The 13,274-nt window shown below is 42.0% G+C and overlaps 1 protein-coding gene across 1 annotated transcript in view; it reads left to right on the top strand.

Moving 5' to 3' along the window:
• Window positions 1–12,949, top strand: part of LOC132835855 (pecanex-like protein 1) — a 276,852-nt gene extending 263,903 nt beyond the window's left edge. Inside the window, exon 35 of the mRNA XM_060854954.1 lies at window positions 12,803–12,949. Within this exon, the coding sequence (XP_060710937.1) occupies window positions 12,803–12,949 (147 nt within the window). The remainder of the gene's footprint in view (window positions 1–12,802) is intronic.
• The last annotated feature ends 325 nt before the right edge of the window (window positions 12,950–13,274 follow it).

Genomic DNA, 13,274 nt, shown 5'->3' with positions numbered 1-13,274 from the left:
CAAAAGAGCTTGCCACTCAGTAGATATCACTGGCATCCCTACTGCCTGAAGTATTTTTAAAGGACTGTTATGCATCTGGACAAACACTGTCCAGAATTGACCTGCACACCACCTGAAAGTTAGCCTGGATATGACAGACAAGGGAACATCACCGACTTTGTGGTGTTCCTGCTGGTACAGGCAGGACTTCTTCTTCCCCAAGGATTAGCATTGAAAGCTATGACCCTGGACCATGCCAGCCTGATCCAGACTGCCATCCAGTCTGAGTTGTCTGGAGGAATGCCCAGCAATGTAGGAAGAAAGTCAATGACCTTCTCCACTGTGCCAGCATAAGTATCATCATCTTGTCTCTGATACCTCTCACTCTATCTCTACAACTGTAATCGCCTCCCACTAGGTCTCATGCTCTACTACTCTCATCAATGCCTGGCGACATCTTCACATTGTCGCCCAACCCAAACCCTGGCAGCACTAACCCTAAATGCTCTCAGCACTGCCTAATCACACACTGAAGATAACTTCACACCTGCACCAAAAGTAACAAGGTTACCCACTTTCGTCTCTTATTACCTACATCTCTCTAACTTCAAGAGCAAAAATGCTCTCCCCTCTCCTCCCCACCTCTTTCCTCCCCCATAGGGCAGAAAGAGTCTAGATGCATTGTGGGCTTTCTGACATGTAGCTCCTCGCCCTGTAAGTGGAGAGCATCTGACTATGCCTCAAGTGGCTTTCAAACCCATAGATTGGTATCAGAGGCTGCTTTTGATTTACTGTGTCAGGATTCCTTGTGCGAAGGCTATTTCCCCTTGACTTGACAGAGGCCCACTGGCAATCATGATAACCTTCCTGCCTTTTTTTGATGAGCAGGGAGATGCAAAATGGATAAGTCCATACATTAGGTGTATGTTTCTAAGTGCACAGTGCTCATAGCAATGAACAGAACCAATACTGTGAAGACGTTTTTTTGGCTGGAGAATTTAGAACTGAGGTGAGTGATTTAGGGCTGAAATGAAGAGCAATTTTGTTATTTAGAGGATTCTGGATCTTTGGAATTCCCTACCTTAGAGCTCTGTGGTATTGTTCTGAAGTTGATCATATTGGAACTTGAGATTGATAGATTTTAAATACAAAGTGAATTAAGGATGTGGTGATAGTTCAGGCAGTGGAATTGAGGTAGATGATCAGCTATAACTATATTGAATGAATTGGCATGAAAGGCTGAGTGGGCAATACTGCTCCTGTTTCCTGGATGCTCCAGTGACATTTTTCTCTTTAGCCATTTCCTGATTATATTATATCATCTTAATGTGTGCCTTTTCCATCACACAGAATGTTTTGGGTAAAGCACAAAGTTTTTTTTAACCATCACCATATCACTCCACCACCACCATTCCCCCCTTCCCCCCCCCAAAACCATCTTTTCTTTGTCCTCTTCCTTCTTGTTATATCCAGGTCAAAATGATCTTACAGCCACCATCACTAATGTAGATTGTCTGATCTTCATCCTGCTGTTTGAATGACCTTGCTGTTCTCAAATTGACTGCCTTACTTCCTGCATTGCAACAACGATTACACTCCAGAAGTACAAATAAATGGTTGTAAAAGAATCCGTGGCATTTTTTCAAAGAAAAGGGAGTTCTTTCCAGTATCTGGACAACATTTATCTATCAAACAACAGTGAAAGAAGATTATTTAATTATTTATCTGAATTATTGTTTGTGAGACTTTGCTGTGGAGAATCAGCTGCTGCCTTATCTAGACTCCAACAATGACTATATTTTTAAAGCATTTCTTTGGCTGTCAGGTGTTTTGAAAATAGGTCATGAAAGCTGCTCTGTAAATGCAAGTGCTATCTTCCTTTTACATTCTGATAATTTATGATCATTTCAGCTTGTTTTACACCTAAACTGAGTTTCTCTGACAGACTGCTATATGTCTAGCTCTTTCTATTTTAGCTTATGACTTGCAGCTTTGGAAGAGGAAGCCACTGGAGGCGTCAACATTAGTCTAGTTAAATTCTCTCAACATCAGGACCACGTCTCTGATGCTAAGATCTTGTGAGCATAATGTAATTATCAATACAATTTATCAACCCAGTATTTGCTGAACAACATTTAATTATTGAGGATCTCTGTGAGATTAGTCAGTCTTTCAGCTGTTGTTTCTGATGTCTACTAAATGATTTTGTTAATCCTATGGGATTTGCAGTTAGGGGAGTTTTTATTGTGCTTCAATAAGATCAATATTCCTATCATGTGTGTTTAACAGACAGCCTGCAGCAAAAGACTCTGATTAAGATGAGAGCTAATTCTGATTCTGGCACTTTTTATAATTTACCAGGCAGCCCTGAAGGTTTGAACACTGCTCATTTATTTCATTGCTTTGCAGTGTCTAAACGCAATATATTTTAATATTTCATGGGTAAGCCTGATAACAAAAATGGATGTAAAGGTAAATATTAATCTTATCAGTAAATTACTAAAACTAAAATCACTTTGAAAATATACTCTTGAAAATTATCAAAAATCTGACATTTTCTAATTTGCAAGAATAATCCACAGTGGATCTGAGCCAGATTGCAGCCTGGAATTTTTGTTTAATTTGTCTCAAAATGGGTTGATCATGGAATTTAGTTCCTTAGCACCTCCTCCATTTTCAGTGCTGGGATTTCAGTTTGGCCTCCAAATGGTAGGTTGAGCAACATACTTCGGTGTGGGTACAGTAGCCACCATTTTGGAGAAGACATTATCACCGTTAAACTTCTGACAGCAAGTTGGTGAAGAGGGAACCAGACATCAACCTGTTCAGACACATTAGGACATACCTCTGCAGCTGATGCATCAGAACTTCAGGCCCAGATGTAGTGACACTACCAATGTACCACAAGTCCCAATAAAACATTAGCCTGAGTCTTTGTACTATTTATCCAGTGACATGGCCACCACTATCCTGGTGGTAAGTAGTGATTATTTAATCGGCTGTTCGAACTTGTTATGACATCTTTGTAGCAGGTAGGACTTCAGCACATACTTTTTCCTTCAGTGATAGGGACACTACAACATAGCCATAATATTCCTTTCTTTAAGGAGAGGTGGAACAGAGAAAACCAATCTTTGGTGTCCCCACACAGAGAGGGATTCTCCCACCATTCTCAGCCCAAAAATTGCTTTCTTGAAAATATGCTCAAGTAATTACCTAATGATTGCTCTCTACTGAATGTTCTTAATCTAAGTTTAGGTAATTAACAAACATGGATGCAGAATGTTCACAAGAAGTCTGCAGAGAAAGGCTGATTGTTTTGTCAGTCATTGATTTGCCATTTTGGAGCTCAGGGCTCTAGTTAACACCTCTAAAATTTACACTTACAAGTTACTTCCTGATTGATTTCTACTGGCTGTTGTGATTATGGAATGGATTAATTCTCTTTGAAATTATTTAAAGTTGCTAAAGTCTACATAGAACATAGAAGGATACAGCGCAGTACAGGCCCTTCGGCCCTCGATGTTGCGCCGACCGAATCCTACCTAACCTATACTAGCCCAATAACTTCCAAATGCCTATCCAATGCCCGCTTAAATGACCATAAAGAAGGAGAGTTCACCACTGATACGGGCAGGGCATTCCATGAACTCACAACCCGCTGTGTGAAGAATCTACCCCTAACATCTGTCCTATACCTACCACCCCTTAATTTAAAGCTATGTCCCCTAGTAACACCTGACTCCATTAGCGGTAAAAGGTTCTTAGTATCTACCCTATCTAAACCCCTAATCATCTTATACACTTCTATCAGATCTCCCCTAAACCTTCTCTTCTCCAATGAGAACAGCCCCAAGTGCCTCAGCCTTTCCTCATAAGATTTTCCTACCATTCCAGGCAACATCCTGGTAAACCTCCTCTGCACTCGTTCTAAAGCTTCCACATCCTTCCTATAGTATGGCGACCAAAACTGCACACAATACTCCAGATGAGGCCTCACCAGAGTCTTATACAACTGCAACATGACCTCAGGACTCCGGAACTCAATTCCTCTGCCAATAAAGCCCAGTACACCATATGCCTTCCTCACAGCACTATTTACCTGGGTGGCAACTTTCAGAGATCTGTGTACATAGACACCAAGATCCCTCTGCTCATCCACACTACCAAGTAGCCTACCATTAGCCCAGTAATCCATCATCTTGTTATTCCTACCAAAGTGAACGACTTCGCACTTAGCTACATTGAATTCCATTTGCCACATTTCCGCCCAGCTCTGCAACTTATCTATATCCCGCTGTAACCTACCACTTCCTTCCTCACTATCCACAACTCCACCGACTTTTGTGTCATCCGCAAACTTGCTTACCCAGCTTTCAAGTCCTTCCTCTAGATCATTTATAAAGATAACAAAAAGCAATGGTCCCAAAACAGATCCTTGTGGTACACCGCTAGTAACTGCGCTCCAAGATGAACATAATCCATCAACTACTACCCTCTGTCTCCTTCCAGCCAGCCAATTCCTAATCCAAACCTCTAATGTATCCTCAATGCCATACCTCCGAAGTTTTAGCATTAGCCTACCATGGGGAACCTTATCGAACGCCTTACTAAAATCCATATACACAACATCTACAGCTTTACCCTCATCCACTTCCTTAGTCACCTTCTCAAAGAACTCAATAAGGTTTGTGAGGCACGACCTGCCCTTCACAAAACCATGCTGGCTATCCCTGATCACGTTATTCCTACCCAGATGTTCATAAATCTTATCCCTTACCATTCTCTCTAAGACTTTGCCCACCACTGAAGTCAGACTCACTGGCCTATAGTTACTAGGGCTATCCCTACTCTCTTTCTTGAACAATGGGACCACATTCGCTATCCTCCAGTCCTCTGGTACTATTCCTGTTGACAACGACGACATAAAAATCCAGGCCAATGGCTCTGCTATCTCCTCCCTAGCTTCCCATAGGATCCTGGGGTAAATGCCATCAGGCCCAGGAGACTTATCTATATTCATCCTTTCCAATATTCCCAAAACCTCTTCCCTGCATATTTCCAGGGCATCCATTCTAATTATTTGTGATTCCATATTCACATCAGCAACAGTGTCCTGTTCCTGAGTGAATACTGATGAAAAGTACTGATTTAATGTCTCTCCAATCTCCTCTGCCTCCACACACAACTTCCCACTACTATCCTTGACTGGACCGATACCTACCCTAGTCATCCTTTTATTCTTGACATACCTATAGAAAGCCTTTGGGTTTTCCCTAATCCTACCAGCTAAAGACTTTTCATGTCCCCTTCTCGCTTCTCTTAGCTCCCTCTTTAGCTCCTTCCTGGCTACCTTATAACTCTCAATCGCCCCTACTGAACCTTCACGCCTCATCTTTACATATGCCGCCTTCTTCCCTTTCACAAGGGACTCCAATTCCTTACTAAACCACGGCTGCCTCACAAGGCCCTTTACACCATGCCTGACTGGTACATACCTATCGAGGACACGCAGTAGCTGCTCCTTGAACACTCCCCACATCTCATTACTGTTCTTCTCTTGAAGCCTGTTTTTCCAATCCACACATCCTAAGTCATGCCTCACTGCATCATAATTTCCCTGCCCCCAGCTATAGCTCTTGCCCTGCGGCGCACGATTATCCCTCTCCATCACTAAAGTAAAAGTCACCGAGTTGTGGTCACTGTCCCCGAAGTGCTCACCTACCTCCAAGTCTAACACCTGGCCTGGTTCATTACCTAGAACCAAATCCAATATAGCCTCCCCTCTTGTTGGCCTGTCGACATATTGTGTCAGGAAACCCTCCTGCACACATTGTACAAACACCGACCCATCTAATGAACTCGAGCTATAGCTCTCCCAGTCAATATCTGGGAAGTTAAAGTCCCCCATAACAACCACCCTGCTACCTTCACTCTTTTCCTGAATCATCCTCGCAATATTATCCTCTACTTCTCTAGGACTATTAGGGGGCCTGTAGAAAACACCTAACAGGGTGACCTCACCTTTCCTATTTCTAACCTCAGCCCAAACTACCTCAGATGGCAGACGGCACGGTGGCAGGGGGCGGCACGGTGGCACAGTGGTTAGCACTGCTGCCTCACAGCGCCTGAAGACCCGGGTTCAATTCCCGACTCAGGCGACTGACTGTGTGGAGTTTGCACGTTCTCCCCGTGTCTGCGTGGGTTTCCTCCGGGTGCTCCGGTTTCCTCCCACAGTCCAAAGATGTGCGGGTCAGGTGAATTGGCCATGCTAAATTGCCCGTAGTGTTAGGTAAGGGGTAATGTAGGGGTATGGGTGGGTTTCGCTTCGGCGGGTCGGTGTGGACTTGTTGGGCCGAAGGGCCTGTTTCCACACTGTAAGTCTAATCTAATCTAATCTAATCTAATCGTCCATTCCACTGCTGTGATACTGTCTTTGACAAGTAATGCCACGCCTCCCCCTTTTTTACCCCCATGTCTGATCCTACTAAAACATTTGAACCCTGGAACGTGCAACAGCCATTCTTGTCCCTGTTCTACCCACGTCTCTGTAATGGCCACAACATCGAAGTCCCAGGTACCAACCCACGCTGCAAGTTCACCTACCTTATTCCTTATACTTCTGGCATTGAAGTATACACACTTCAATCCACCTTTCTGGTTACAGGCACCCTCCTTAGAGATCGCTGCATTATTCCTAACCTCCCTACACTCAAGGTCCTGTACCCTAAAGCTACAGTCCTGGTTCCCATGCCCCCGCGGAGTTAGTTTAAACCCTCCCAAAGAGCACTAGCAAACCTCCCCCCAAGGATACTGGTGCCCCTCAGGTTCAAGTGTAGACCATCCTTTTTATAGAGGTCCCACCTTCCCCAGAAAGGACCCCAGTTGTCCAGAAACCGGAATCCCTCCCTCCTGCACCATCCCTGTAGCCACGCATTTAACTGCTCTCTCTCCCTGTTCCTCGACTCTCTATCACGTGGCACGGGTAACAAACCAGAGACTACAACTAAACCAGAGACTACAACACAAACCAGAGACTACAACACAAACCAGAGACTACAACACAAACCAGAGACTACAACTCTTTAGGGAGTCATCTGGTATATTCTAAAGGAAAGTGGACTGAGTTTAAAGATTCTGCACAAGACAGAAGCTCCCAGGCATGATTGCAATAGTATTTGGAAAGTGCAAGGGAATGAGTAGAGATGACAGGCTGCTAGAACAATAGGGAGGAAGAAGGGGAAAGATTTCTCAGCTGGAGGCCATAACTTCCCATTGTTGTCAGGGATCACATTTCCTACCTCAGTGATGCAAATACTCAGACTTCAGTACTTTGTTCCAGATGACATCACTAATACCTGCTGCAGGTGGCCCTAGAGCAGACTCACGGTGGTGGCAGAGTCATGTTTGAACTGGTACAGTAGATGGTGGCAAAGAGTGGTGACTTTGTTCCATTGGTAGCACAGTGAAGGGGATTTGTGCCTGGCCACCAGGTCAATTGTCAGAGTACTTAACAAGAGGACTGTAAAGTTGAACACTCTCTTTCTTTATTTCTTCATTTTTTTGCTTTATATTCTCTCTTTTGGTTTCTTTTTCTGTGTTTTAAGATGGCATTGAAGAGTGGTGGCACTATACAGCAAAATACATGTGACAATAAATAAATCAATAACTCAATTCTCTTGGCTGGGCTGAGACAGTTGGGGTGGGGGTGGGGTGGGAGAGGTGTTGGTGGTATGTGTGCTGAGGACATTGTCTGTTGTTGTGATGGTGACTGTGGTCCTGAATTTCCATATGTCAGGCTCATTCCAGGCTAGAAAAGATAAATTCCGCAATCTTCCCCAGCTTGCCATCAGCTGTTACATAAGGGTGGTCACTGAAGCTTTGTGGTCCCAGATTTCATTCTCTTATGTGAAGGAGAAACAATGATAGCAAACATGCGACTTCACTCAGGTCATGCATTTCTCCATAGTGCCACTGATTTGCATACTAATAGATTAGCAAGACCCATTCTGAGATGTACAACTGCCTAAAGGGATTCAATTCTTTCAACATCCAGTTGTTGTGTGCTGTATACATTGTATTATGCAGGTCAAATACCAGTATTCAAATAGTAATAATAGCCTTCATTCTGTGGCAGTCCTCTATTTCATCTGTATTTGAATCACTGTGACACGCCAGACAGTGGGTAACACATGCTATCTTTAGACAATATGACTGGTGCTCCATGACACACATGATTGGTAGTGCATGCATTATACTGCCTCACAAAAATAGAATGATTTTTAAAAAATGCTTTCACTGGCTGGACTGAAGCCTTCAACCCTTAGCAGTGTGGGTGTCATGTTTCATGATGATTTGCTGCACACACCATAAACTGACTTTCATCAGGACTCGGGCTCTAGTCATCAGATAATTAGCAGGGGAGGAAAAGGCAGAAACTAGGAGTGAACCAGCACAGATCATTTCTGGCCAAACTGTTTGTGATTGACTCACCCAACAATGATACCTGTAAATAATTCCCCATTCACCCAAAGTCTTACCTCTGTTCCTGACTATTTCAGTGTCTGCTATGAAACAATCCAAGTTTATAAATCAAACCATGCACACTTATTTCAAATGTTAACATACTTATGGATTATCTTAGTGCCTGTCTTCAGGTTATCTTTAGTCTGTTTGAGTACCACCCCTGGATCTGTAGCATGGTGATAGAAGGCTGCTAACTTTCAGGGGGAGAACACTACAGCTGACCACGGAGGAACACCAGAGCATTTGATAGCCCAGATGACTGCGTTATCAAGCCATAACAAGCAGTTGTTTGATTGACTGTAAGCAACAAAGAAGCAACATCAGTGAAGATGATGGCAGAGTAATAATGTTCTTGGACCAGTAATCCAGAAACCCATGCTCATTAACCAGGACATTAAAGTAGTAAATAGGAAGGGCAAAGGTGAAGTCAACACAGTGTTGAAATGAAGTAACAAGTTAGAGAGTAGTGAAACAGTCAGGAGTCCTACAGCAGGTACTGGCAAAACAATAAGTACTGGTTAAACTGGAAGTGAAAAATAATAAACAGGTGAATAAAGCATTAATTACAGTGTATGGTCAAAATAAGAGTTCTGTCTACAAATACGTGGAGTAAAAGGAATTAGTTGAACTGTAGGCACAAATTCAAATTGGAAATTATAATATAGTAGCCATTACTGAGATATGACTGCAGGATGACTGGGAATGGTAACTATATGTACCAGGTTTTCAGTTTACAGGATGGACAAGGAGACTGGCAGAGGAAGTGGAGTAGCCTGACTGATTAGAAACAAAATTACTGAAATGGTGAGGGAGGATATAATGAGGGGAAAGCATTCAATAGAGAATGTACGGGTGGAACTGAGTAACAGTAAAGGATCTAAAACTGTAATAGCTGTTATGTTCAGTAGCAGCTCTGAAATGCTAGATTGTAGAAATGCAAAAATCAGGGTTTGTAGCAAAGCCAGTGTAGTATTTTTACTGGGGGATTTCAACTTTAATACAGATTGGAAGAAGCAGACAAGCATCTGTCCAAAAGGTAGTGAATTTCTGGAGTATGTCCAGTATAGTTTCCTACTGCGGACAATATGTTGCAGACACAACAACAGGACAAGCAATATTGGATTTAGTATTAACTAATGAGCTGGATTTAATTAGTATCCTAATTCTGTGTGAATATGTAACAAATATTGATCATAACATGATTGACTTCAATGTAGCATTTGAAATCAAAAAGCATGAATGAGCTATTAGTGTTTTAGATTTAGATAAGGCCGCCTTTGATGAGATGAGACAACGACTGTCTGCAGTGAACTGGGAAAATCTGATAATGGGTAAAACAACTGAAGAACAATGGAGAATGTTTGAAGAAACATCTATGACTGCATTTAACAAAATACAAAACCAGTTTATACCCCTGAGAGGGAAATGTTCCATTTCACAAAAAAAACAGTCACAATGAACTAAAGAGATAAGGAACAGTATACCAAAAAGGGCTTACAAAAATGCAAAAAGCAGCACAGAGGCTGTTAAATGGGAAGGATATAAAGGCCAGCAAAAGGCCATAAAACCAGCATACAAAAGCTGCTAAAAGGTATTATGAAAGGAAACTTACCAGAAAAAGTGAAAAGGAAAAATTCATACAGGGAGTGGTGGCATTTATATTCTGTCCATGATTGCCACATTAAATGGTTTATGTATGGAAATAGTTTGCCATTCTATGTGACTATTTATCTTCGAGTTTGCTCCTCTTTCCATTATTCCCGATTCCTACACAAGGCCAAAACTGCAGTAGCATTGAAGGAGGTCACTGGGGTTAGTTTGGGAAAAGGGTGAAAATAAGTTCTAAATGGATACTATGTAGCTATGATAAGAATTGTTGAAAGATTGGTTTCAGACTGCAATTTGGTTCCAAGAACTAATTAGCATAATTTGAATTTATCTGTACAAAAATAAACACTTACAGGATTAGCTTTCAAATGCTGATTAAATGCAATTTTTATCAGCAGGTTGACAAAGAGGCCAAGATATGGTGCACAGATTCTCAGCTGTGACACCAGCGGACCTACCAGAGGAGGAATCTGTATCCGTAAGGGAATAGCGGGTCTGCCTCTATTCTCTGCTCCTCTCTCCTGCAGATGATGCTACTCTGTCTGCCATCATGTTGTCTTCCGATTCCTCCTACAGGTCAAAGGATCCCCTAACAAGATTAGATTAGATTCTCTACAGTATGGGAACAGGCCCTTTGGCCCAACAAGTCCACACCGACCCTCGTCCATGATCAAGAACTGTCTTCCACAGTAACTTGTATAAATTGTGCAATATGACAAAATAGTACAGCACTCTATCTTGGTGAAGTCTTGAGCACATTTCTGAAATAAATATTATTCAAGTGCAGGTGAAATCTGACAAAAGTCTCGCAGAAAGCCTAATGTTCTCTTCAAAAGTCCTCTTTTGCTGACCAGCAACAAGTGAACAATGAAAGATCACATACCTTTTAAGTAGCACTTAATTCTTCTTTGACAACTACATTATCTTTTATTAGATGTCCACTATTAGGAGATGACAGTAATTCAGTGCTGTCAGGTTCTTGTGCTGCAATAATAGTGTCCATACCTCTGAGCCAGAAAGCCCGGGTTCAAGTCTGACCTGCTCCAGAGGTTGTGTAATAATATATGAACAGGTTGATTAGAAAATATCTATGTTAGGTAGTGGTAATGCCCTACTCTGAGCCAGAAGGCTTGGTTCAAGTCCAACCTGCTCCAGCGGATGAGATACATTTCATTTAAAAAACATCTCCATGACTCTACCTGTTTGGCTGTTGTGGTACAGTGGTAGTGTCTTTATCTTTAAGCCACGAGGCCTGGGTTCAAGTCACACTAGCTCCATGGATCTAATAATATCTCTGTAATATATTGAAAATAATATCTCTGTAATAATCTGAAAATATCTCGCTTAATGCTGCAGTAACTAAATGATGTGCAGCCTTGCTAATGAATGCTAGCATGCAGTCTAAGTGATGATCAACCTCTTAATATTCTTATGGACATGGTGTTTTATGGTAAATGCAAGCTAAATTTGTGTTTCAGATGGAACTTCTTCCTAGCTATGAAAAGTCTCCCCCAGCTTGGCTATTAAAGATGAAGATACTTAAAAAGGATGTTAAGACCTTTGAGAATGTGCAGAAGAGAAATAGGTGTAAATGTTTGTGGATGAGAGTCATCAATTATGTGGAGAGAGCAGATAATCTGGGATTGTTCTTTTTAGAGGAACGTCAAAGAGAGATTTAAAGGAGATGTTTGAAATAGAGGGACTTTGATAAAGAGAATGGGGTGAACTATTTCCACTCATAGTAGAACTGGGAACCAGAGAAGACAGTTTTAAGATCATTGGCAAAAGAAGGGGGGTGGGGGGGGTATTGAAGGAAGGGTGTGTTCTTGAGATGGGGATAAATGTTTTCTTAGTGCACTCCAGAATACAAGAACTATCTGAAACAGTGGTAGAAGCATATTCAATAATTACTTTTAAATTGATTTGTTTTATTCATTAAATGTTCTTTCTGCATTCCCATGTCGTTAATGACCCAACCAATTAGCACCCTCTTCTCATGTTGTATAAAACGGCATATCTTTTTTCAAATGGTCCTTGTATCCTAGTTCTAAAAGGTGCAAGGACTTTCAATTCCTAGTCTTTTAGTAACATTTAAATTCTATACTATCACTCATTTAACTATACAGTATATTTGTGTGTATAGCAGTTTTATTTGCAACAAAGATCTGCCACGTTGTGCTTTTTTGAGAAGATGGAATGGGAGGATAGACTTGGAAAAATATCTGCAGGTTATAGAATCCCTACAGTGTGGAAACAGGCAATTCGGCCCAACAAGTCCACACTGACTCTTTGAAGGGTATCCCACCCAAACTCATTACCCTACCCTGTTGCACTTCTGACTAACGCCTCTAACCTACACATCTCTGAACACAACTTAGCTTGCCAATCCACCTGACCTGCACATCTTTGGAGAGTGGGAGGAAACCGAAGCATCCGGAGGAAACCCGTGCTGACACGGGGAGAGCGTGCAAACTCCACACAAGCAGTCACCCAAGGCTGGAATCAAACCTGGGTCCCTGCTGCTGTAAAGCAGTAGTGCTAACTACTGAGCCACCATGTCGCCCAAATGGGGAAAGCTTGGAGATCGGGATTAATTCAATGGCTCTTTGAAGGAACTACTGCTCTTCTTTGCACTGTATGCTTCTATACTTTGTGGAAAATTATTATCTCTATTCTTGTTTTTTTGCAGGGCACCTCTGATGCCTGGTCATCTCTGGATGTCACGACTTCCAGCCATCAGAAAGATGCAACAAACACAGATGATGCTTCACATTCTCAGAATGGAGACCATAACTTGCAGGAAGAACAGAGGACTGTGACTTCTCACCCAGTGTGAGACCAGAGGCACGAGTGATCTCTTGACTTTGAATCGCAGATGATCAGTTTGAAATGAAACAGTAAAATCTGTACATTGTAAAAGCATAGATCTCTAGAGATTTTGAAGCAAATGGAAAGAGAGTTTACACAATCCAGAAAATGAAACTGGAGCAACCATTACCCAGTGGAATTATTCTGAATCAAATGCTAAATTTGGCTTTGTTTAGTGAGGTGTATGCATTTTTTCATTCTCAAAGCTGATTGCAACTCTTCAAAAACTGGCTATTTGTGAATCATCATGTAATTTTAAGTGGCTTTAAAAGTCTCATTCCTGCGTACTCAGC

The sequence above is a fragment of the Hemiscyllium ocellatum genome, chromosome 3 (genome assembly GCF_020745735.1).
Source record: "Hemiscyllium ocellatum isolate sHemOce1 chromosome 3, sHemOce1.pat.X.cur, whole genome shotgun sequence".
In the NCBI taxonomy this organism is placed as follows: domain Eukaryota; kingdom Metazoa; phylum Chordata; class Chondrichthyes; order Orectolobiformes; family Hemiscylliidae; genus Hemiscyllium; species Hemiscyllium ocellatum.
This window is presented reverse-complemented; position numbering and strand designations above follow the sequence as displayed.